This window comes from Ischnura elegans, chromosome X (assembly GCF_921293095.1).
Source record: "Ischnura elegans chromosome X, ioIscEleg1.1, whole genome shotgun sequence".
NCBI lineage: Eukaryota > Metazoa > Arthropoda > Insecta > Odonata > Coenagrionidae > Ischnura > Ischnura elegans.
This window is the reverse complement of record NC_060259.1, coordinates 83,653,663-83,677,466: the sequence shown is the minus strand read 5'-3', so window position 1 is coordinate 83,677,466 and position 23,804 is coordinate 83,653,663. Positions and strand designations below refer to the sequence as shown.

Below are 23,804 nucleotides of genomic sequence, written 5' to 3'. Positions count from 1 at the left end.
GAGCTTATGAGAGGATCGCTATGTAAGACTTAAAAGAAAAGGATAGTGAAGAGTCTGATGTGGAGTGGAGCGCTTTACTGTGCGGAAACGTGGACACTTGGGAAGGAGGACGAGGAAATACTGGAGGCGTTCGAGATGTGGGTGTGGAGAGGAACGAAGAAGGTGGAGTGGCCGGAGCGGAATGGAACGATGAAGTGTTGGACATGGTGGGTTAGACGAGGTAGCTTCTAGGTGAGGTGCGAAGGAGATAGAAGGTATGGATGGAGCCAGTGCTTAGCGGGGAGGGGATATTAAAAACAGTGTTAGAAGGTTGGATGTTCGGTAAACGAGGGAGAGGAAGGAAGAGAATAGAATTTTTAGATAGAATGAAAGGGAGTAGGCCTTATTGTGAATAGGAGGAGGTACATGGAGGAAGGGGTGGCTGCCAGAACGCTTCTTAAGTACTGCATCTACATAATACCCTGCGAGCCTCCTCTCAGGTGTTTGGCAGGGGGGAAAATGCTACACTGCAATCAGCTCGTTTGTTTTGGAGGGGTTTAGGTTTTTCCTCGACAGGTATTGCGGCACTTATTGCGTAGTTTTAGGTGGTAAACTGCAGCATGTAAGGCTATTGTTACTAAGCAGTCCTCATTCATTCGGCAGCAACTTAAGGTGACCTCCGAATAAATATTCATTTTGCAGCTTTATCTATCACAGAATCTACTCTTTCTGAATTCTTAACTTATCTTCACGGTCCCATAAAGCGAACTCAATGGCTAACAGAAGAACCTGAATTTCCTTATCTTACAGTGCGTTATGTGCTAATTATACGCATGCATTAACACAGAAAATATTCGCCAACATAGTCGCTTACTGTAAAGTATGAATACATGTGACTGATTTGAGTAAAATATTACTAAATAAAAATATATTTGAAGTATCAATCTTTCTAATAGTCTATCGATAGTTAAAAGGTTAAATACATCTACAGAATACCCTGCGAGCCATCTCTATAGTGTTTGGCTGAGGGTGACTAGTCAGCTAAATACGTAGCTACATAATACCTCATGGAAACGCACCTTAATAGGTACGATACTTTAATAAAAATAATAATTGTTGCAAGCTTATGTCGATTACTGCATTTCAACTTCGTGCATATAGATTCAAATATGCCCTGGTCACTCTTCAATATTCCTGTTCGGTGGTGCTCTATTCCCTTTGCTTTTATTTGCGTCGGAGGACCTTCTTCCCTCGTGCGTCTTCGAAAACCGGACCCGCCTCCCCCTTGCAAACAATCCCGTTCCCTCCGAACAATGGGCTCTTCGCTGACCGAAGGATATGCCGAGTGTCCTTGCGGTTGGCCGAACACCAGAAGAGCTCTTGCAACGGAACGCCTGATCGAAATCCAGTCACGAGGCTAACTCTGAAGAATACCCTGCGAGCCACCTCTAGGATTTGCATTTTCTGGCTTCTTATTGTCAGATTGTCTTCGTAATTAGTTAAGAAGTTTTGCCTTTTCATGAATGTGGAAGAAATCCATTTGTTAGTATGCAAAACGTTTTTATCAGCGATTGGTGTGCATGTTGGAAGCCTCTTGATCACCTCCTGCCAAATACCCCAGAGGTGGCACGCAGTTTATTATGCAGATGTATGTGTAGGGTGTTGAGCAGGGTGTGAAAAATCACATGCGTACAATAGGATCCCCTCATGTACACCACGCGGATAAAAGAAGAACACAATTACAAAAATAGTACGTGCACATTCTTGCACTTGGTGTGAGATCCCATCAAGCATGCATCGTTCCATGCAACCCGAGGATATAGCACCAGTTAACTCGTACAGGAAGCCAAAATTTCGCAGCGTTTAGTAATTAATGTAGTATATAACCATGTAAGGCTAAAATAGTGCGAAGTGTTTGCCGCGAATAAATACAGGTATAAAAATAAATACGTACTAATTAGTAAACGTTTAAGGTAAATACGTGTCAAGGTTTATAGTATTTTTTCGTTATCTGCTGGCCTTTGGTCGGAGGAAGTGATTCCTTCATTCCTTGATTTGCGCTCTAATTATAGTTACGAAAAGAAATTGCTTACTCCAGTATTTATTGCCTCTCATTCTTGTCTGAAATTTCACCTGACCGTGTTTTCCTAACCTCATCCGTGTGGAACCTTAGCGTAAATCCTTGGGACCATATTACACTACGAGTCACTTCCGATCTTTATCTATTCCTCTAGTTTGTTTTGAACTTGAGCCATTTATAGATCTGTAGATGAAAGATCTACTTTTCGTGCTCCGGTTGTAATTGTGTGCCATCCTCTTTAGAATTTTCGTGTGAACTGTTCTAACTGATCTTGTCCTCGGAGCTCCACAGAGTTTATCCATAATCTGACCACATTAGGTACCCTTATGGCCACCACCGATCTTCTGTCCTTCTGTACTACTCTTCCTGTAGCGTTAGTCACCTCGGAAGCTTTTACGCACCAAAATGCAGGCATTTAATACCGGCCGCACAGGAATTTCATCCGATTAATTCTCATACCTCCAATTGGCGGTTTTAGCATCTTGGCATTTCGTGGAATGGAGGAATAACCTTAATTTTGCAAATCCTGCAAAGCTAATTTTGTATAAGCATCTATTGTGCTTAGTTGGTATTGTTATTCGCGGGAATTTGATGTACTGTCATTGGTTAAATAAGTAATGCGTTAAATTTTAGAAGTCCACTTCCTTAGTTCATTCTATTTAAATAAGGCATTCAATTAATTCATGAGTGCTTATTTTATGGGCCGTAGGAAGTTGTTTAGGATGTCACTAAAGGGCCTTGCCCAACCCTTGTTTAAAGTGAAAAAATGAGAAAATGAATGCTTGACAATGAACCGGAAAATAGCTCAAATACGGATTATGTTCAGGCTCGCAATACTGCGCGAATGAATGGATGTAAAGAATGTATGTGCATGTAATTTGCGGCCCTTTCCCCCGCCACCGGCCTTCAACAGTATCTTTACTCGCTGTGTGTTCACCATTTCCATGGTAGGGGCGATGGGAGTGATTGCGGGCAAGTGTAAAAGGTTGGCTTAGTATCCGTTAGGGAGTCCATGGCGATATAAATGGTATTTGGAGAGGAAGAAGTGAAGGCTTCGAATAACCATTAGGATAATGACCCTGGGCTGATGGGCTTGCTGCTGATCGAAATTAATCCGATCGGCTTTCACTCGGAGCGGTTGATTCCGATTGGTTGCAGTGCGATCGTACTTTGTTCTTTTAGATAAATTTCACTCCCGACGACTCACTACGAGGGTTTATCTAGTCGTCAGGATGAAAAGTGTCAAGAACAGCAAAATCTAGGCCTCTTGCCTACAAGTCGGAATCTACCGATCGGGAAAAATCCGATAAATCTCAGGTCAGTCAGTCGAGTCTCACTCAAATATTTTTCTGGTTTTCCAAGCATTGTCATTCAAACACGTTTCAAAGCCTTGTGTATATTACGTATGTGCCCTATCTAATGCATGGGGAGGAAATTTTAGATTAGATTATAGTCGATACGCATCCTTGCATTCGTGAAAGTTGAGTTGTACACTCTGTAATCTTGAAGGTTATTTCTTTCATTCGACGCCTTACTTGGATAAATTCTTTGTATCTTAAGACAATAACCAAAATTTTTTACACTTTTTGTTTCATGTTTTTTTTTACAAAATATGGGGTCGTCCACCATTTTTTTCCGTCGATTGCGATATTTTGAAAGTAAATACTGCCATAATTTTTCCTTTATTAGATCGGTCGCTGGTTGTTCGAAATATTCGCTGCGGAAATCTGACGTCTTTAACCCTTCAGTAGATAAGTTGATGACTTCATCGAGTTCTGTCAGGGAGGTCATCACGTCTCAGCTACACCTGGGCCTCACGCATAGGTATTGTGCGGCTCAGTGTTGTTTAATGCCTTATGAGCGATCTCTTCCTTTTCTTAGCGGTTCTCGCTGTACGAGTACATTATCCCACAGCTAATGACGTCCTCAACTCATGAAAAGTGGGCGTCAACTTATGCTTTTTAATTTTAAATTTATGAAAGGATGCCGAAATGAGGAATACTTTTGTTCGTCGTAACTTATTTCTCCCATCTGGGTTCAGAAGTCATCTTGTGAAAAGCGATTTCGGCTCCAAGTGAAAGAATCCATTCTCGTGATGCTCATGGATTAAAATAGGATTTGCGAATTTACGGCCATGTTGGCGTCTTAAAGCCTGAAAATGGTCCTAGGCTCTATTAATTGAATTTAGTAGTGTTTGAATAGCATTATTTCCTTTGCCATTCGTTGCATTATCTTGAGTAAACCCATCTCTTTTTGCCATCTGCTTCGTCTTTGCACTCCGCTACGGGCTTTAATGTATCCCGCAGCACGATAGCAATCCTCGGTCTTGCAATATTCTCCGTTGTTTGAGAATACTACTGTGTAATGTTTTGCATGGACGATATGCTTTAGTATATCAAACCCAGCTAAGATTCTTAGTTCCCGTGGATGCCGAAGTAAAGCACATGGTGTTAATATTCCGATACAGAGGAGTTACATTCAGGATGAAAAGTTCATTGGCTTAAGGGCGTTTTACCGATGACCTATGAAAAATAGAGAAGGTATTTTTAGGATATACTTTATATCGCCCATTGAGAGAGCCCTGTATCTTGTCTAGTGGAACTTTAACGTGGCCTTAAATGAATCAAATGTTGAATTCACTCGCTCTTTAGAATCTGCATTGGGGTTCTCATTTAATAGAACTTGTCTTTAGAAATCAGGTCTTCATTGAAAAATTTCCCAAATTTTATTCCACGGGTCACAATTAAACCGATTCAGCTCTTTCATGTCTATATATTTTATTTTCTTGAATGCACAAGAATTGTGGTTGAATCATTTGTGATTGTTATCGTTGGGTTTCTTACTAACATGGATAATCATTATCTTGCGATATGAAAATAAACTCGTTCCATTCCTCGCCTCTCGTATGTTATCATCCAAAATTCTGCCTTGTTGAACTTGTGCTGATCGTGCCCTGCTGTTTCACTATATTGTGACTTTGTTTTCAGTTTTTGAAGAAAGCATTTTTCCCTTTAGATTATTCTCGTGTGTCGTTACGTTGAAATGTGAGTCGGAAGCTCAAATGCGAATAGGAAGGGTCTGTTAGCATGTGTTAATGGCACTTGAAGCTCATTGGTTTCCATGGCGACGGAAATTTTACTGACATCGCAGCCATCTGAGTTATGGAAATTCGCTCGCTTTCAATTATGCCTGGGTTTTCTCGGAATATCAAGCGTTTGAATGCTTATTTCTATACTTTTTCTCCGTTTGAAAATAGTATGAATCATTTAATAAAATTCAATCACGTCCGTATTTCTCGTCATTTCCTCGTATTCCTAGAACTTTATTTAGTCAGTAGAGAGCGTATCTGTATTTATTTCGTATGCTATTCCTAAAGTGTCTGTATGCTTTTTTCGGTAGTTTTAATCGAAGAATTAAATGTGCATTCCTATGCTTGAAGGCTGTTGCGCAGAAATCGTGCTTTTAACCTGAAATACTGCTGGATGTTCCGTTTTGATGGAATAACTCTTCGTTAGCTTTCAGGCTATCAGTCGATGGGGCATTACGCCTGAATATGGCGTCAGCATGACATCATTTACCTGACTCGGTTATCCAGCCTTGGTCCTGTGAGTTCGCGCGGAAGTCTTTTGGCAATTAATCTTCCCAGGCGCCATTATTGATGTTTTCACGCGAGGCCCCGTGAAAGCAATGTCACTTAGCACTTAGCCTTATTGCGCCACAATCCATTTGCCGAGGCCACTCATGCGCGTGTAAGTGAAGCCTGTATCACACGATTATTTTTTTTCAGTCCCTCTTTTCATCGCTTCTTCCTTCTCTTTCCGTTTTTGCTGCTGTAATTTCATTAAAAGGCGAACGTGGTGTTAGAATCGCTGCCAGCGGTAATGTGTTCCGATTGGCTGAAAGACGGTGTCAGCGTTGGTTTCAGCGTCGGAAATAAGGACGTGCAGAGTAATGGAAAAAGGATGGGACTTCTGGAGCCATCGTGGAAAATTGTCGCGTAAAACAGTCATTTTTACACCATAATAAATGCGATCGCTGGTGAAATAGCTTGAAAAGGACGGAAAAAATGATCGTGTGATTCATGCCTAATCCAGTGGCGTAGCCAGGAGGGGTCCGGACCCCCCCCCCCCAAAATATAAAAATCCAATCATTTTTCTTCATAAAAGAAAACAAAATATTGAAAAATCATGAATTAAAAAAATATTTCTTTAACAAATGAAATTTTTTCGATTATGAATAGTGTTCAAATTAGTTTAGTACCCTGTTTTTTTATTTCCCCCCTCCCTGGTTTTGGACCCCCCCCCCCCGAACGAAATTCCTGGCTACGCCACTGGCCTAAGCCAAAAATTCATTGAGTTCTGCGGTATATTCCCGAGTTGAGAGGGAAAACTATCTCAGCGGAAAGCGTAACGCTGGAAAGACAGTGGCAACGATAGCCATTTTATCCTTGTATGGCACTAGATAATTACCATTTATTGATTACTAGAAGGCCTCCCGGCGTTGCTCGGAAGGGCAGTACCCAGAGTAGTGACAAACTTGTATTTCATGATCATACAGGATTTTAATGTTTCCTCTTTGAGCGTGTCAAGATGTGTGCCTACCCGGCAGGATGTCCATCGGCAGACGTTGTATGACGTGGCGTAGCAAAAGGTAATGAGATAAAGACGCGTCGGACGCAACCAAAAGTAGCACTATGAGGTTTGAGAGCATGAGATGCACCAATATACCGACTTCAATAGCAATCCGTGCAGCCGCATGGAAAGATATAGCGGGCATACAAACAGACATCCTCATATATGTATAAAGATAAAGAACAAGAAAGCTTATCTCGAGTTTTTTTCATTAATCGTACTAACACATCGGTGGAAGAAACTAGTAGCACGCATGTTTTGTAAATATCGATGGTGATTACCCAATAAATATTATTCGCACTTTCTATTGCCTCATATATGATTCTTAATTATTGAATATTTTGGAAATGTATTCCCATATGTTTTCTCTGCCTTTGAGCCAAGTATTGCTTTGTTGTCAATCAGTGCTATCAGTGAGATACCGTCTTCAATCATTCGTGATCCAGCAGCAATCATTGCGTTAAAATCCTTTACGATTCCTCACTTGAGAGATATCGCGTGATTGGTGTTACCTGTTGACTTTACCCCGAGGTTTGATAATACTCTTTGCATTGTGTGCATCAGATGGGAGAAAGAAGAGGCATTGTGAAATGTGCTCTTTACACTTCGGTCGTAGTGAACTACAAATAGAAAACAAGATACAACCGTAGAATATGAACGGGCGTGAACGTTCCATTGCTTTATAATATATTTTTGTAAATAATGGATACTGGTGTAGGACTTCGGAAGTACCTTTATCTTGACTGCGTATAAAGTTTCACGTGCAGTCGACTTCACTGCGATATATATTGGTTATAATGAAAAATTCACTCATATGGCATTCTATTTTAGGTTTTTTTTTTGGATGAATAATTATTACAAATATTTCTTATTTTTTAACTAAGCGACTCGGGTTTCTATGAATAATCTGCGTCTTCAGGAGTAAATTATCTATTTATCTTCGTATTGTAACCTTAGTTACGCAGCGGAAGAAAAGATTAATTCTTATGGTTCTAGTAATATTTGCGTGTCATGAAACTATCTAGGTCGTAGTAAAGTAATTGTTATGTGGAATTATGGTTTTATTTTTGATGTGTCCGTATTGCGTGTAGCCGGAAAATTCTTCGTTAGGCTAACAAACATCGCTTGGAATTATATCAGTAAAGCTGACTCAGTCGACGGTAGCTCAAGTGTGGTCTGCGTCTTCAGGACCAGTTTTGAATGTAGGTGATGTATTTTTGAGCCGCTTTCCTGCTATTTGGAGGGTTTCTTGAATGTCAAAAAATACTTTCGTTGTTTGGAATGAGTATGGTGCTGCTAGATTTTTTCTTAGTCTTAAATTTCCAAATTCAGTGAAATTCATCCAAAGAGAGTAGTATGGAGGCAGAAAATAGCCGATCTTTCGCGAAGCTGTTTTGCGGCAGTCATAGTTCGTCATCTACAGTCATAATTAACTAATGGTCGTACACGTTAACTAATTGTCGGTGGAAATTTTCAAAAATTGTCTGTAGTTTGAATGGCCACTTTTGTTGTACCAGCACGAGACCACACTTTGTTATTTAACTGTAATTTTATTTTTAATATTTCTTATCCAAGTTCAGGTAAAGTAAAAAGTATGTTTTGTAAGATAAAAAGTATGTTGTGATGGTTGCGATTGAAATAGTCTGTTCCCAATGTGGTTCAGCCTGGAGGTAACTCATTGCCAAGGCAGTTGGTAGGTGTCATCGGGGCCATCGGTCAGCTTGTGATCTTCAGGGGATAGATAAAGTGAGATGGATAGAGGTAATGAACACGCGTGGGTAGCGGTATGAGATCACATAATACTCCGAGAAAGGCATTGAGAGATAGTAGTCGTTTTTATCACTACGGTTGCTCGCTATTCAATACTATTGTGCATACTCTCGTTTTAAGCGGTATTTATGAGGAAATTACAAGAGGTCTGCTCCCCTCCCACTGATTACCTTTGCTTTTTATATCTTAGTAGTGGAGATTGTTGAATGCTTTGATTGTTGAAAGTTTGCGGAGTTTTATGAAGTATGAAGTTTTATGGGGGACCTTCTGCGCGTTTCTCGAAATGGTATCATGAAGATCGTGATCTTTTTCGCCCATGGCTCCTCGGTAGATGATAGAAGCGCGTGTAGCGAAACTGTCACTGGAGGAATGAGCTGTAAAATCCAGCTGTGCCCCTAATATGGTCATTAATATATGACAATTACCGTTGAAGAAACCTTTGGATTGTCATCCTCTCTTCCAATCCTCGTGATGGTAATGTTATACACTGCTGTAACACCTAATGTTCTCTTCATGCGTCTTGCAGAGCTAGCTTACGGCTTTGATTACTGCCAGGAATGTAGAATACTTTAATTGTATTATTTTTCAGTTTATTAAATCTAGAATACTTCTAATTCTTGCCATAATCAAGGTAGAGGTGGATTGCTCGCTATGTTTGTACTTCGCCTTTATAGGAACAGCAATTTGATGAAACCTGGGTCTGTTGAATAAAATTTTCCGTGAAAATTTACAACCAAGGAATTCGCCGTTGTATCAGGTCCTTGCTTTGTTTTCCCTAATCTTATTGCACCTTGGGTCTTTCTTGGGAAAGATTTTATCCATATCAGGACATAGGATATGTAAAATATTTTAATTGATATTTATGTATTTTGATCCTCTTTTATATGTGCTTGAGTTGTCAGTAATACAGTATTATACTTGTGATAAGTTCCTTTTTAATATATTGACAATAATGGCGCATTTTGTGGCTGATATGCTAAGCTCGTGAATTAGATTAAGTCACTCGTGGTTATATACATATAAAACTTTAATATGCTCCGTAGAAACATAAGTTCCCTGTATATTTATCATGCTGTACCAGCGGTTGTCATTATTTGGTCTTTAGAATCACATGACATTGTTTCATTTTTCTCTCAGTGACATGTTCTAATGCCAATTTTCCCGAAATAGTTGTAAATGAATAGTGATGTCTAATTATAGTGTTTGGACAAGAATTGCCCTTTCCTTCCAGGATGCAATTTCTCCATAAACTACATCAGCTACGCAGCTCAAGGTTTGAATGCCAATGTTATTTGGCAATAATAGGTTCTCTCACATGCATTTTGGTTGACAACAATATGTGATTCCTGAAATGTTGGCATCTAAGTAAAAGGCTGAAGTGAAGACGCTTATCCAATTGGCGATTCTTCATCTGAGACCCTGAATTAATGGCACAGGTTTGTCTCTGCAGGTGGGAAAACGACGAGGGGGCAAAGTCCTGCCCACAGGTGTAGTGAAGAAGCAGCGGAAGGATGATCCTGTCAAAGAGGTGATTATCAGTCATTGATTATCATAATTTAAGTAGCTCATAATTGTAGATTAAAAATTTCGGCCGATAACTTGCGAGAACGCTCTACAGTCTGAATCACGAACTCGCAAAGTTCTGCAGGGATTGTTATTCAACAAACACAGGGTTTAGTAAATTATTGTCATTATCCAGGTGAAGTATAGTTAAAGTGTTCGCTATCTTTACGTCGAGGGCTCTTGCCTAGAAATAGAGCTTGTTAGTTAATAAAAGAGTCCATTTCCCCAGTTTAAGCACGCGATATAAGTCCATTCTCCATGGAATGCACTCAAAGAAAGAAACCTTTCAGTGCACCTCTTGCAGTGCCCAGCGATTGCATAATGAGAGTCATTCGTAGCAATATTTATAAATTTTACTTTCTGGTGATTATTTTCTGTCACTAATATATCTGTTATCCACACATAAAAGTGAATGAGACCATATTGCATCCACCCGCTTGCCGCGTCGCCGTACTCTCCGCCGCCGCCGGCCAGAACCGGAGTCGTCCGTGCGTTCGAAAAAACGATTTAAAATTCGGGGTTGCAAATTGGTGCAAGGTTTGACTTTAGATTCACAATGTAGAAGCTTCAAAGAACGACATGATATAAGTTACTTAGTGTAAGCCGGTGACAATGTCTACTTTTTTTCTACGTTTATGTAAAAAAATGGGTTGAAAACAGGCTCCGCCATTTTGTTATGTATCTATGGTTATTGATGAAACAAAATCTTTAAAAACCTTTCAAATGAAAGAATAAGAAGTGTCAATTAAGATGGTGTAACAGTTTTGTCGATAAAACTATTTATAAAACCACTGCACGAGGATAAAGTCGGCAATTTTCAGAAAAAATCGAGGGTGGTCGTTTTTCGCTAAATTTGCTCAACTTTGACCTCACATATATTGTTAAAGTGGAGACACAGGACCAAAATAATCTGGGTAGTTATGCACAATTTATTTGAGAATGTGTATGCGAAGTTTCAACTTCCTAGCTCAAAAAAATCGATTTTGAGGTTTTGGCCAGCTTTTTTCGATTCTAGCCCACTGTGCGTCGCTGTGATAATGGCAGTAATTTCATGAATGCTGAGTCTGTTGCTTAAATTTACAGTGGAAATTTTTAAGTTTTTTTGTGATCTTGTTCGGCTAACGATGTTAACAGAAGAGGTGTCCCAGAAGTAACTCACCGTTATATCAGTTGTTCGACCCGGCGGTGTTTGGGGTAGGTGAGGACGGTGGCGTAGCCAGGAATTTCGTTCGGGGGGTCCGAAACAAGGGGGAAATCTTTGAAAAACAGGGTAATGGGTTTTAAACTAATTTTAACACTTTTCATGATCGAAAAAAACTTATATAAATATAATAATAATATTATAAAAAATATTTTATAAATTCATGATTTTTCAATATTTTATTTTCTGTTATGAAGGAAAATAATTGGGTTTTTATATTTCGAGGGAGATCCGGACCCCCTGGACCTCCCCCCTGCTTACGCCACTGGGTGAGGATAGTACTCATAATTGATTAAGCCACAGGCTTGTGAATGTCAATTGTGTAGAGCAATGGTACCAGTTATTTTCTTCAGATCACCTCTCTTTATGAGGATTTTGTTTGTGTTGTCCGTAGGCTTTACCCGTGACCTTAGCCAAACCCTCTACCCCTCAGGATGGATTGCCACCGTCTTCATACGAAGATGCCCATAAGAATTAAGGAATCTGCTTGTAACCCATTATATTTTGCGGGGGATAGTAAATTTAGGTACTCGGAATTTTGAAGTTTCCGCAGGAGCCGTGAAGGATGCCATGTCAAACAGCAAGCGTAATATGCGTCTTCTAGTGAAGGTATTTCAGCAGTCTCGCATCTCAGCTATGTATTTTGTCCAAAATATTGAACTCAAGTGATTTATGTCTTTTGATGCGTGATACTGGCATTGGAGTCAATAAAAAGGAAGTCAGCACAATGGATGGAGACGTGTGATTATAACAAGCCAAATTGTTCATAAGTTCAAGTATTGGATACGATTTGGTGTATAGTTTTGTTGGAAATCCGCAGCTAATACGCTTTGTATGGAAATATAATTATCTTTGCCATTTGTTCACTTTTTTATTTATTTCCATACCATTGAAAACAGCATTATACGGCCTTTTAAATCGGGGTTATTAACATGTTATCAGTTAAAATTACACAAACAACCATACCCTGAATAGGGGTAACTTACCCAGGTGGGGCTCGAACCCGCGACCTCCTGTTTGGTATGCGAGGACTTATCACCGAGGCAGGCTATTTCTTGTGCAAGTAACAATTTTTGCCCTATAAGCTTTACGTATGAATGTAAAAGCCAGTAAAAAATGAGAAAAATGGGTAGCAATGGGAATTCAAAAGGCGTTCAGATACAAGCGGAAAGTTATACATACTAGGCCTATATGTATATCGGAAGCAGTGTATTTGGTAAATCTCAGCTATAATGAGTTCATCATTCTTTGTTGCTGACGGTACGGTAAAACCAATGTCCGTATAACAAAGTTAACTGTTGATTTTCAGAGCGATTTCCGATCGTTTTTACTCACTTTTCGGCTATAACTGGAAATTTTCCCGAGAGAATATGTTCTACGACATATAAATTAGTAATTACCCGGCGACGCCTAATGTCCCGTTCTCATTGCTTTCATCTTAACTGTCATCAATGCGATCGTACGGCGAATCGAAGTATGTATGTATGTATTGACAGTTGTAATACGTAGTTTAAAATGCTGCCGCTTAATGATGATATGGCGCTGAGGCCCCGAAAGGGGAGTAAAAAATGAATCGCGCTATTTTGCCCAAGGGGCTATTTAGAAAGCCACCGCAGAATCATTTTTCCCGTGTTTTCCATAAATAAAAATACGGTAACTTTAGTTCTGGGTTATTGGCGCTTTTTACCTCGCACTATAACCATGCACTTCAGCTTTTGGCCCCTTGAGCCAGAAATTTCTTTCAGAGAAGGCTTGGATAGTAGATGGTAGTAGATAGGTGGGTACGACTTACTGACGATTTTTGTAAATTTCCACGCATCAGAAAGCCAGAAGTGTCAATCAAAAAGCCATAAATTGTTCTCATACCAAGTTTTAGAACTCTTATGTTTATATATTTACCCCTGTGCCAGTAACTGCAAACTGCTTCACTTTTTTAAGCAGAGCTTCAAAAAGTACCTTGTACTGGTTCTAGAAGAAAACCTGATTCTGGTCTGTTCAGGGAAACAGTTTTCTGAATGCAAAGATCTCCTGTGGCTTGTAAAACATTTTCTGTGCTCAATTTTCGCATATTTCTTACACAGTCACACAGCTCACAATGAAAGGTAAATATGAGATGAATGATACAAAAGCGCAGAGCTTGCATTACATGGCTATGGAGGAAGTTAGGTGCACAAAGACAGCATTGAAAGAGCTCTATTCATTGATGCTCAGAGACTGAAAGGCTAAGCAAAGCATTGAAATCATGTGACTTTGGGAATATTTCATCATTATCATGGAAACTGTTAATATTTGGGAAAAAATAAAGAGGTAAAGAAGTTGAAAATCATATCCTTTTCCTAAAGTCAAATTTATTGGAACTTGTTCACTCAAAGTGAACTCAGATGTAAAATACAAACCAAATTAGCCAACCTCCTGTTATCTCTGGCACGGGAGAGAAACTGCTTGTGGAGGGAATGGGGCTGGTGTTGGGCTAGAAGGCTGGCTTCCTAATGTGTGGGTCCTGGTTCAGATCCTGGCAGTGGCAGAAATTGCCCTTCAGAGACTACCCTATTCCTGCTTGAGTGATTTGTGAAGAGCACCACTCGGTACTCAGTCCTTCAGAAAGCACGTTAAGCTATGGCGCACTTAGTGACTTTAATTAAGAGCAGGCTGATGCCGACGCTAGGTTTCCCTCCACTCATTTTTCCTGCACCCCCTTTCCTCATGGCACATATGACCTAAGGTTTGGGTTTCCTTCTCCAAATTCCATCTATCCCAGGGTGGGAGTTTTGCTTCAAGGTTTTATATTTTTAGTATTGGCCACATGTGCAAATCAAATCATGTATTGCTATCTCCTAGCCTTGCTTTTCAGAGATTGTCGTAGTTAATGCCTTATGTTCAAATACTGTGGCTCCAATAAGGTTGACTTATATGCTGTATCTAGTTCAAGGAGAGTGGAGACAAGCTACTTTTTGTGTGGTTTGCCAAAGCATTCCGGTCATGTTCTAAGGGTTTAAGGAACCTTACTTCTGGGACACGTCTCATTTTTTTTTAGCCTCAGTTGAACTTGCCATTACCTCATAGCTATGTTTAAATAAAAAGAGAGAGTTTTATTATTTATTATTATAAAATATGATTCCATTTTGGCTCTTACTCAAGGTTTTCATTTTCCTTGGTGTATGCCTAGGAAAATTTTCATAATTTATTTTAAGATCATTGATGACAAATTATGAATGCATGCGATACATTTAATTGGTGTTTTGGAAACTTTAAACGAGTAAAGAATTTCGTATACACTTGTTCCATGATTAAATTAGAGTTGATGTCAGCAAGAATTAATTGTGATTTTGATAATGGCCAACTTTCTTGCTAATAAGCCTCAAAAATTATCATTAAACTTTGAACTGGAAATGGATATCACCATTATATAACCTGTGAAGTTTGTAAATATCTGTTCAAAATGTTTATCTTAGTAAGCCTTCAGTGGTGAGTCCATTTGTTGGGTGAGATCATCTCCTAGTTTCTCTTTATCGTTACATACATATTTGAAAACGTTGATCATTGAAATCTTTATCCTATCAGTTAGTGAGAAGGAAGACATTCTAACTGGAGTGTCACAATGCCTACTTCATTATATCTATGACCATTACTGGCTAAATGAAATTATTTAAGTATTTTAATTACCTCATAATTCTTTACCATGATGATTTTCTATGTTATGACACAGATTCTTACTCATTTCAGAGTCATTAGTATTTTCACTCTGTTTTCCATACATATTTTGCACATCGTACTTGACTTTATTATTTTTACCCTGTGTTTATTATTAGGCTAATTAAAATATTTAAATTGTATGTTTTGCATTTGTTCGCATTTCATGTGGTCTTGGGTATTTTTAGCATATAATTCAGGATTATTTTTGAACCCTTTATCCCTAAGTGAGATTTGTTTAGAGTGGCTCAGCTCTTGCTGCTGGTAACTAATTTGACATAATTAATCATTTTTATTGGCATTATTTCTTAATAAGTTATGAACATAAGTCAACACTGCAGTGAAGAATTTGAATTAAAATACATATGCTCATGTATTAAGTGAGTAGCTATTCTTTGTGCCTTTTCAAGTTTTTGGCTGTTGGGACTACACCAATTTGAAAAATTCTTGTGGTGCCTTACTAACGTAGTCAATGCAGAAGTCAAGTTGTTTTCTTTAGCATTTGACATGGTGTTTGAAGAGTGAACTGGATAATAATTGTTTGCATAACTTTTCTTATCAATTTTCTTAGATTTTTTTTGTCTGAGCTACTTTCATTTCCCTCATCACAATGCAATTGTTTATTTTGTGTGTCTAACTTTATATTTTGCTGTTGTATTTTGATGTGCCTTTTTGCTTTTATTTCAGAGTGGATGTCCTAAGGATGCCTGGTCGCAATACATGGAAGAAGTTCGTAAATATAAGGAGCTTTCTTGTGAGGAAGAAGGAAAAACAAGACCTTTAGTGAAATGAGCTATCCATTAAGTAATTAAAATGAATTATACTTTATAACTTATTGGTTATAATTGTTCAGTTGTATTGAAGATAATACTACAAAGGTAACACCAATATCATTAGATGAATTGTGATGTATTGGACCTCATTCATAATTTAAGATAAAACACCAATATGAGTGATACTCAGAGCTTTTTTGAGCTTCTCCAGAGGACTAATGTTGTGTATACTAGTCTGGAAATATGAGTATCATGCATTGGACCTTGATTAATCAATGAACTAGTTTTCTTTCCAATTGACTCGAAATGGTTTCTTGTACCAATTATAAGATAATGGTTGATAAAAACAGTACTTGTGTTTTTCCCTTGTGGCAAGAAAGTAGTTTTTTAGCTTTGGAAGATTTAAATTTAGTAAATATATATTTAAATATATATATACATATGTATGCAAAACATCAGTTATTGTTCCTTTTGTTGAAATCACTGTAATTGAAGAGCAGATGTGCCTTTTTTTATAAGCTTAGTCACTTACAGATAGGGCAAAACTCCAAACTAGGGGAATATTATTGTCACTTAAATGGGCCAGATTTTTGCTGTTCAAAGTTTTATTTTTAATGCTCCTTTATTGTGATTAGATACAAATCTGCATAATGTTTTTGAGCAATAACATATAAGAAGTACAAAGCTGTACAAACTTTTGCCAAATTTTCTGTACCTATTTATTTCAATAGTTTCGAGAAGTGTTAAAGTGAGAACAATGGATCTGAAGTAAATTATGTCTCATTAATCAATTGTATTGATTTCATCACCTTTGGACCTACTTTGACTATGTATGGATGTGATGTTTTCCATGTTGCACTGCCACAATAACTATAACTGGTGTGTTTTCATAAGTCCGAAAATATAAAATTCCTAGAAATCACTTGTGTTGGTAATTCGTGTGTTTGGGTTTCTTTTCATGTGGCTCCTTTTATATATCTAAATTATATCCTGCGAGCTTAAGGAGTGTTTGGCAAGGGTGAATTTTAACTCATTGTATTTATGTGCGTAACAATCTGAAGGCTGTGCAGTGTGTGGGGATGATGTTAGCTTCTTCCAATCATGCGTTGTAATGGGCCTTTATTGTTTATCATTTCAAATTCTTCAACCACTTCCATATCTGTTCTTTACAAGAGGTATTGCTGTTGTGGCAGTAATTCATTTGGTGATATCAATTCCTTCATTCGTTTCAAAGAGATTTTATAGGTCAGAGAAATCATGGAGTTCATGGAAAAGTTAGGAGGTTGGTGATGGATCTGGTAAAAGTCATGAAATGTTATTGATGGCATCAGGGAAAACTTAATACCAAGAAAATCAAATGAAAATAACCTCTATGGTGTCGACTTGATTAGGACTTGCTTCGTTCACACTGAAATGTACATTTGCCTTTAAAACTAAATTTATTCCGTATAAAATAGAATGACGGAGTGATCCAGCAAAATTTGTTCCTTCACTCCAGTCACCGATTTTTTAAAATTAATTTGGCTTTATGTGACTTTTCATCTACATACTTGAAAGATCTTTAGGTTTGTGCAGTCAGGTATCTGCCTGCAAATATTTTAGGAAATGGATTATATTTAACCTAGAATGATGGCATGCCATAGCCTAAATGGCTCACTGCATCGTTTAAATGTTAAGAAAATAAATGCTCAGACAAAAATTAAATTGCATAGTGTTGTTTATGTTTAATCGCAAAATCATTTTTATTTTTTCACTTCTCCAAGAAACTGTGTATGCAAATTCCTCTGCTCTGCACTCAGCTTTGCCATGTTTCAATCACAGAAAATTTTCTGACAATGCGAGCTACTCCAAATACCCACGAGTACCATGATGTGTATTTCCTTGGTAAACTTGAATCACAAAGATGGTTGGTGGTGATTGGCTGAGCTGAGCAAAAATGTCATGCAATCATCAAAAGGATGTTGTGAAAGAGTCAGGGGAAATGATAATTTTTTTAAGAGAACAGTTTGAGAATTTGAGTGCAAGACTCTTGTAACAAACCTGTTTCAAAGGTTTAGTGGGTCATTTTCATGTTTTTGCACCACATTTCTTGCAAGGTACTCTGTTATGATGGGAGCAGTCCCAAATGACTCCTGTAGGACACTTGGTAGTTACTCCATGGCATTGCATTGAAAGTAAAGATGGTGTAGGAGATTGAATTATGCCAGCTATACTAGGAACGGTAGAGTGAATGAGAATGGAAGATATTGCAACCTTTTGGACATCCCATTGTGGCTATATATGAGTAAAGTTTAGCTAAACAACCCTGGTTAACCAAAACCTTGATTCAAGTAGACTTCTAATGGTCTCTTTCAGCAACCATTAACAGTTGTATTTAATACAACATATGAGGGTTTTGTATCTTCCGATTGTCATCTTGGATTAAAATCATAGTCTGGTACTTCACAGCTCCAGAACATAAAAGAACTTCATTTTTAATAATTTTAGAAATTATAGAGATGATCAGATGAGGTAATAGATAGCAAAGGTGTCTTTCTGGTTACCATAACAAAAAATTTTATCAATAAGTCAGTTAATAGTTTTCTTGTCTATTCTGTCCTGATCACTAGACTAGATCATTTCATTCATATTATTGCATTTCACTCACTTCGGTTTCATAAATTTTCTAAGTTTCTGAATTATTGTTAAATGTTTGTTCAACATAGAGACATGTTCATTTTTTTATTGTTCCTTGCCCTTACCCGATCATCATTTTCCCTTGGTACCCATGGTAGCTAGCCATCCAAGTGATTGTGTCGTACAGGACATGGAGGGTTCAATGAGCAAGAAGTTGTTGGTGCTATTTTGAATTGAATTAATAAAACAATCATAAGTACAGGAAATGTCACACAAGATTCCAGCACTCTTACAATGCTAGCCCTGAGGGCTGGCTCGGTCAGGCCGGCCGTAGGTCTGCGCTGGGTAGCGGTGACACGGGCGAGCCGATCCTGAGAAAATCCTTGGTCTTATCGGTCGGTCGCCTGTCTGCGCGGGGTAACGGTGACACAGGCGAACCGATCCGATTTACTTTAGGGCCCTGATCGAGTGGTGTTAACCGAGGGAATCGTGGGGTTTTTATACCCGGCGCCGGTCACCTCTCCAGGTAGTGGGTCGGCCGTCGCCGATGGAACAGAGAATGCCCCTTGCAACATTTTATCGTAAGCCGCCCTCAGCCGACGCGGCGGGTCCGATGACGCCGACGCGGCAACAATGTCCTCGCGACAATTGCTCCCTGCTTTAGCGTTGATCCTGTTGGAGTTCTGATTGTGAGTTCTTCGAAGGCCTTACCATTCTTGATACTTTAAATACATGTTTATTTTTTTGAATAGCGAGCCACTTGCGAAAGTGTTCTCGATGTTACGTTCATAAGGCCTGTTTACACGATACATTAACACGTACCAGTTAATGTCTGTTTGCATGAATGATTTTTGTGGGCCGGAACGGAACATGTGCAAATGCATGAACCAAATTAGAACAGGTTCTATTTTCTGTGCATGCATTTGCGCAAGTTGGGTGGTTACACGGTGCATTTTGGCGTTCATTCTCGCATTCATGCATGTAGACATTATCCCGTTCGTGTTAATGTACCGTGTAAACAGGCCTATAAGTACGTTTATTTTTTAGCCATGAATTACATGCATACCGACTTGGGTTTAAAAAAAACTGGTTATCGTCCATCTGATTAAGTACAATGGAGCACTTGGATACTGATCGAAGGGTCCAGAGGTCATATCCCAGGTGAGGCCATCGGACCCCTACATGAGAAATCCTTGCAGCCTGAGGTGACCCAAGGAACTAGCCCCCTACCATGAATGTGCTGTTATTACACATGCCTTTGGCTTTGTCTAGGGTGAGCTATACCCTCGCTTGTTGTATCACTGACATAGGCGCCGACTCCATGGGGCCTGAGGGGGCTCGAGCCCCCTCAATAATTCGTTTGGGGGGGCGGAGCCCCCCCAATAATTCAAGAAATTAATTAAGTTATATTATGCAGTGGCGCCGACTCCATGGGGCCTGAGGGGGCCCGAGCCCCCTCAAAAATTCGTTATGGGTGTGAGGAAAAAATGTGTCAGGCTTGTCGATTTTTCCCGGAGTGTTCAGACATCGAGATTCGACTTATTAGGGTTCTAATGTTGATCATATGACTCTTTTAAAATTCTTAAAAAACTTAAAACTCACTACTTATAAAATTTCCCAGGGTAAGATTAGGTTAAGGTAAGGTTAGGTTAGGATAAGGGTAAGGTTAGGGCCCCCCCAATATTTTTTGTAAGTCGGCGCGCCTGATCACTGAGTAAGTGAGAGGGTTAATGTCGCTCTCGTGGGGACTACCGACGGTCAGTCCCTCTAATGAGGGTTAACCCTCAACTCTACTCTACTCAATTATATTGTACTAGTATTAGGTATTACTATTATTGTCTTACTTCATACAGCAAGAACTAGACTTCTGGTGGTCGGGGAGGTTGTCGAAGGAGTAAAAACATTACGTCTCTTCTGCTGAATGGAAAGATAATGTACGTATACTGACAAAATGTGGTAATTGCAGGAGCGTTCCTAATGTTTAGGAGATTGGTAACCATAGGCACTACCTGTTCTCAAGGCAGCGAGGCAAAGATGACGCGCTGTCTCGCGTTTTCATTTTTTGCCCGTTATTTCAACTTTACTCATTTAAATAGTTTTCGTGCAGCAATGCCATGCTGCTAATCTTGCTCTTTGTACTTGTTACCATCTGAGTATCTATGACATCTAGTGATAACGCACATTATTTTTCTGGTGAGATAGATGAGAGCCGTGATTTTGATTTCGAAGAACTCCATGTCCATTCTTGATGATCTTCACCTGAGAGAAATTTCATGCAAAACTTTTCAATCGTCATTCGGTTTCATTATGGCGTGAGGTTGCTATGAATCTCAGTGAGTTAAAACGCATCGTATACGTAATGTTCAATATAAATAAATTATCTTACCTCTTATGAAATAGATACTTTCACCTGTGGCTTGCGTTATGAAAGAGGATGAGAGATAATCTTTTGCTTATCCATGAGCGATAGCCTCCTCTAGTGAGTTATGCAGTGGCTTAGCCACGGGCTTTTACGGGTTACCGGAAACCTTGTTACCTTGAGTCATTAAAAGACGCTCTTTCATCCAATTTATTTTATTTATGTGAATGGGTACTCGTACAAAATTACTGTATTTTAGTCCTAAAAATCACGTTTTCAGCATCAAAAATCCCACAATTTTCCGGACTCCCCTCTATCCTGGGTTGCGTTTTTTACACCACGGAAGGGCCACGAAATCTCCGGCAAACCCTCCCATTTAAAATCTTGGCTACGCTACTGCAGATATGTACGGTGTTAACAATGTCGGTGTCGACTGCAGCGCAGTATGCTGAGAAAAATTATCCTTTGTTAAATCTAGTGACTAGGCAATAAATTTAGAATGTGAGGAAAAGTTGCAACCAGTTTGCGGAGGTATTAGACTCAGGGAAACATTGAGTACCGTGAATTGAATTACGACTGAAATATACTTGGGAGGGATTTGGGATGAGCGTTTTTACTATCTTTGAGGCCACTGGAGCTATTGCTACAATTTTTTCTATGATAAGAAGGAAGCATATCTATTCGTGGGTAAAATTGTAGGTGATGTCTTTGGTATCTTTGTAGATGCACAGAAAAAGTGGCGTGTCTTATTACTTAAGTAAATGGACATGTTCTCTTAAGAAATTCGGCTTCGTGGTCAAGTAAGAAAAGTTCTTGTTGAATCCATTTTTTGTCTTTTCTCTCTGTAGGTACTTCGGCGATTTATTTAAATTTGGTTTAACTAAAAGAAGTACAAAGGTAAGTAGTCACAATAGCGCCCTAGAATGTTATTGCTTTATAACCTTGAACTTCTTTGTCAGTAATTAACATCAGAGTATATTGAAAATGTAATTTACTTTTTGTTACTTTCACATGATTTAAGAAAATGTTGAAACGCTGGATTTTAAACCATAAATTTAATACCCGAGTACATTTGATTAAACTTCCATTTGAATTTGTGCAGATTATTTTTAATAAAAGAAAATTTCTTTTTTGTTTTTGTTGATTAACCCTTTAAAGCCCAGGAATGCTTCTGGGAGAGATCAAATTTCAAGATTTTTCACTTTGAAAACTTTTGAATTTTGCACTCAATCATAATTTCTGTGGAAGCTACTACATATTTCATCATTGAAATTTACTTCACAACATAATGCGTAGTTTAGATATTTCCTAAATAGAGCTGAAAAGTTACACATTTTTGATGTTGCTTAGAAGCAACGCTGGGTTATAATGGGTTAAAGCAGTTTGGGGCTTCCGCTTTCAAGAAAGCTGCTCCGTCATTTTCTTTATCCGCTGCGACCAGGAATAATCTGTAAAGAAAGTGGAAATTTGATAATTTTAAACGAAATATCCATAAAACATTGTGTAAATAATTTGATGTTCTTCACAGTTTTAAGGCATATTTAAAAAATTTCTTGAGTTTATTAGCATTCACACTATGAACATAAATTTCTTTTAATACGTCGAAAATATGTTACACAGCCAGTGACACCCTGAGTTACCCTTTCATCAAATTCCTCCTTCCATTGGTGGTTCATCGCCCGCTCGCAATAAAATACCTTGATTTGTCGGGAATGTAATTCAATTACGATCTAAAAGAAGTAATTATGCTTTGGTGGAGCCCCATGTAACTCTTATTGTTAGTGCCACGGGCCGATATATCGGTTTTTGCTCCGCGGGCGGTTAGTGCCGCGATTCGATATATTCTGCTAGAGTATAGATCGAATTTAAAATCATAATATGTTAATGCATTTTCTTTTATCCTTTATCCAATGCATCAGAATATTATAACTAACCAATAATTTCAGTTTAGTAAAATTAAAGAAAACTTGCATTAATTTCGAAAATAGTAATTTCATATTGTGTTTTTTAATTAAGTGCTACCAATTTTTAATTTTACGTTGACGCTTTTCGCTTTTATCGCCAAATATTATTATTATTTTGTCTTATTTTCTCAAGCGAATTTAGGACATTGTTGTCCTCTCTTCCAATTAACTTGATGGACAATCACAAACATCCATGCCCTGGATGGTGATCAATCCACCCAGGCGGGATTCGAACCCGCGACCTCTAGGTTAGCAGCCGGGAACTTTACCCCGACGCCACCGAGGCCGGCAATATCGGTGGCACTGAGAGGGTTCATGAAGTATAGTTTATAAAGGCCGCTATTCACGGCGAATGATTTTATTCGCATGATCATGCGCATGATCATTCACCGTGTATGACGGAACAATTCGCGAATGAACCTTCATGCGCATGATCATTCAGTGAAACTTAAAACACGTTCTATTTTGCTCGCATGATCCTGTGAATGATCTACATCTACATAATACCCTGCGAGTCACCTCTAGGGTGTTTGGCATGGGTCACGTGATCATTCAGCATGATTATTCGCATGATCATTGACCGTGTATAGCGCCCTAAACAATCCCCGCGGCCGAGCACAGAGGCTAAGAATACGCGGAGGGTAATATTTATTGGGGGGTACTTTAAAATCCTCAGGGTTGCAGGATCGACCAATCCTTTTGCTTGAGATATCAACGGGTGAGTAGAAGGCTGCGTTGAAAAATTGCTTTTTTGCGAGATTAATTTTTCCTTTCGCAGAAAAATTGTCGGCTAAAATATTAAGGTCTCATATCCGTAGTTGTTTTCAAAATCGTGTAAATTAACCACTGATGCCAAAACTAAATAGTTAAAAATTTTGCAAAAATTCGGGTGGATTGTTGAAACAAACGCCTATGAAGGAGAATGAATTTTAAATTTGGCCCTTTTGGTTGTAATTAATGACGACATTAACTTTATGCAATATGTTTACAAAATTTATATTTTATTTAAACTAGTATTTGGCTTTTCGATGCGTTAAAATATTCTACACATTTTCATTGTAGGTAACCCGTGAACAACTTGAAATGCCTGGCTACATGCGTCGCCTCACATTTTGCCTTTTAGAAATCGGAATCCATGAAAAAATAACTTTTTTGAACGTCATCCCTATATTTAATGT

General features: G+C 38.6%; 1 protein-coding gene and 1 long non-coding RNA gene across 2 annotated transcripts in view; one reads left to right on the top strand and one right to left on the bottom strand.

The window, feature by feature from the left end:
• Positions 1-16,609, top strand: part of LOC124170527 (telomerase RNA component interacting RNase-like) — a 29,524-nt gene extending 12,915 nt beyond the window's left edge. Inside the window, exons 2-3 of the mRNA XM_046549303.1 lie at positions 9,911-9,988; positions 15,602-16,609. Of these exons, the coding sequence (XP_046405259.1) occupies positions 9,911-9,988; positions 15,602-15,706 (183 nt within the window). The 3' untranslated portion in view covers positions 15,707-16,609. The remainder of the gene's footprint in view (positions 1-9,910; positions 9,989-15,601) is intronic.
• A 5,463-nt stretch (positions 16,610-22,072) lies between these two features.
• The window catches only part of LOC124170525, a 208,585-nt gene continuing 206,853 nt past the window's right edge, over positions 22,073-23,804 (bottom strand). Inside the window, exon 2 of the long non-coding RNA XR_006867488.1 lies at positions 22,073-22,110. This is a non-coding gene — a long non-coding RNA (uncharacterized LOC124170525). The remainder of the gene's footprint in view (positions 22,111-23,804) is intronic.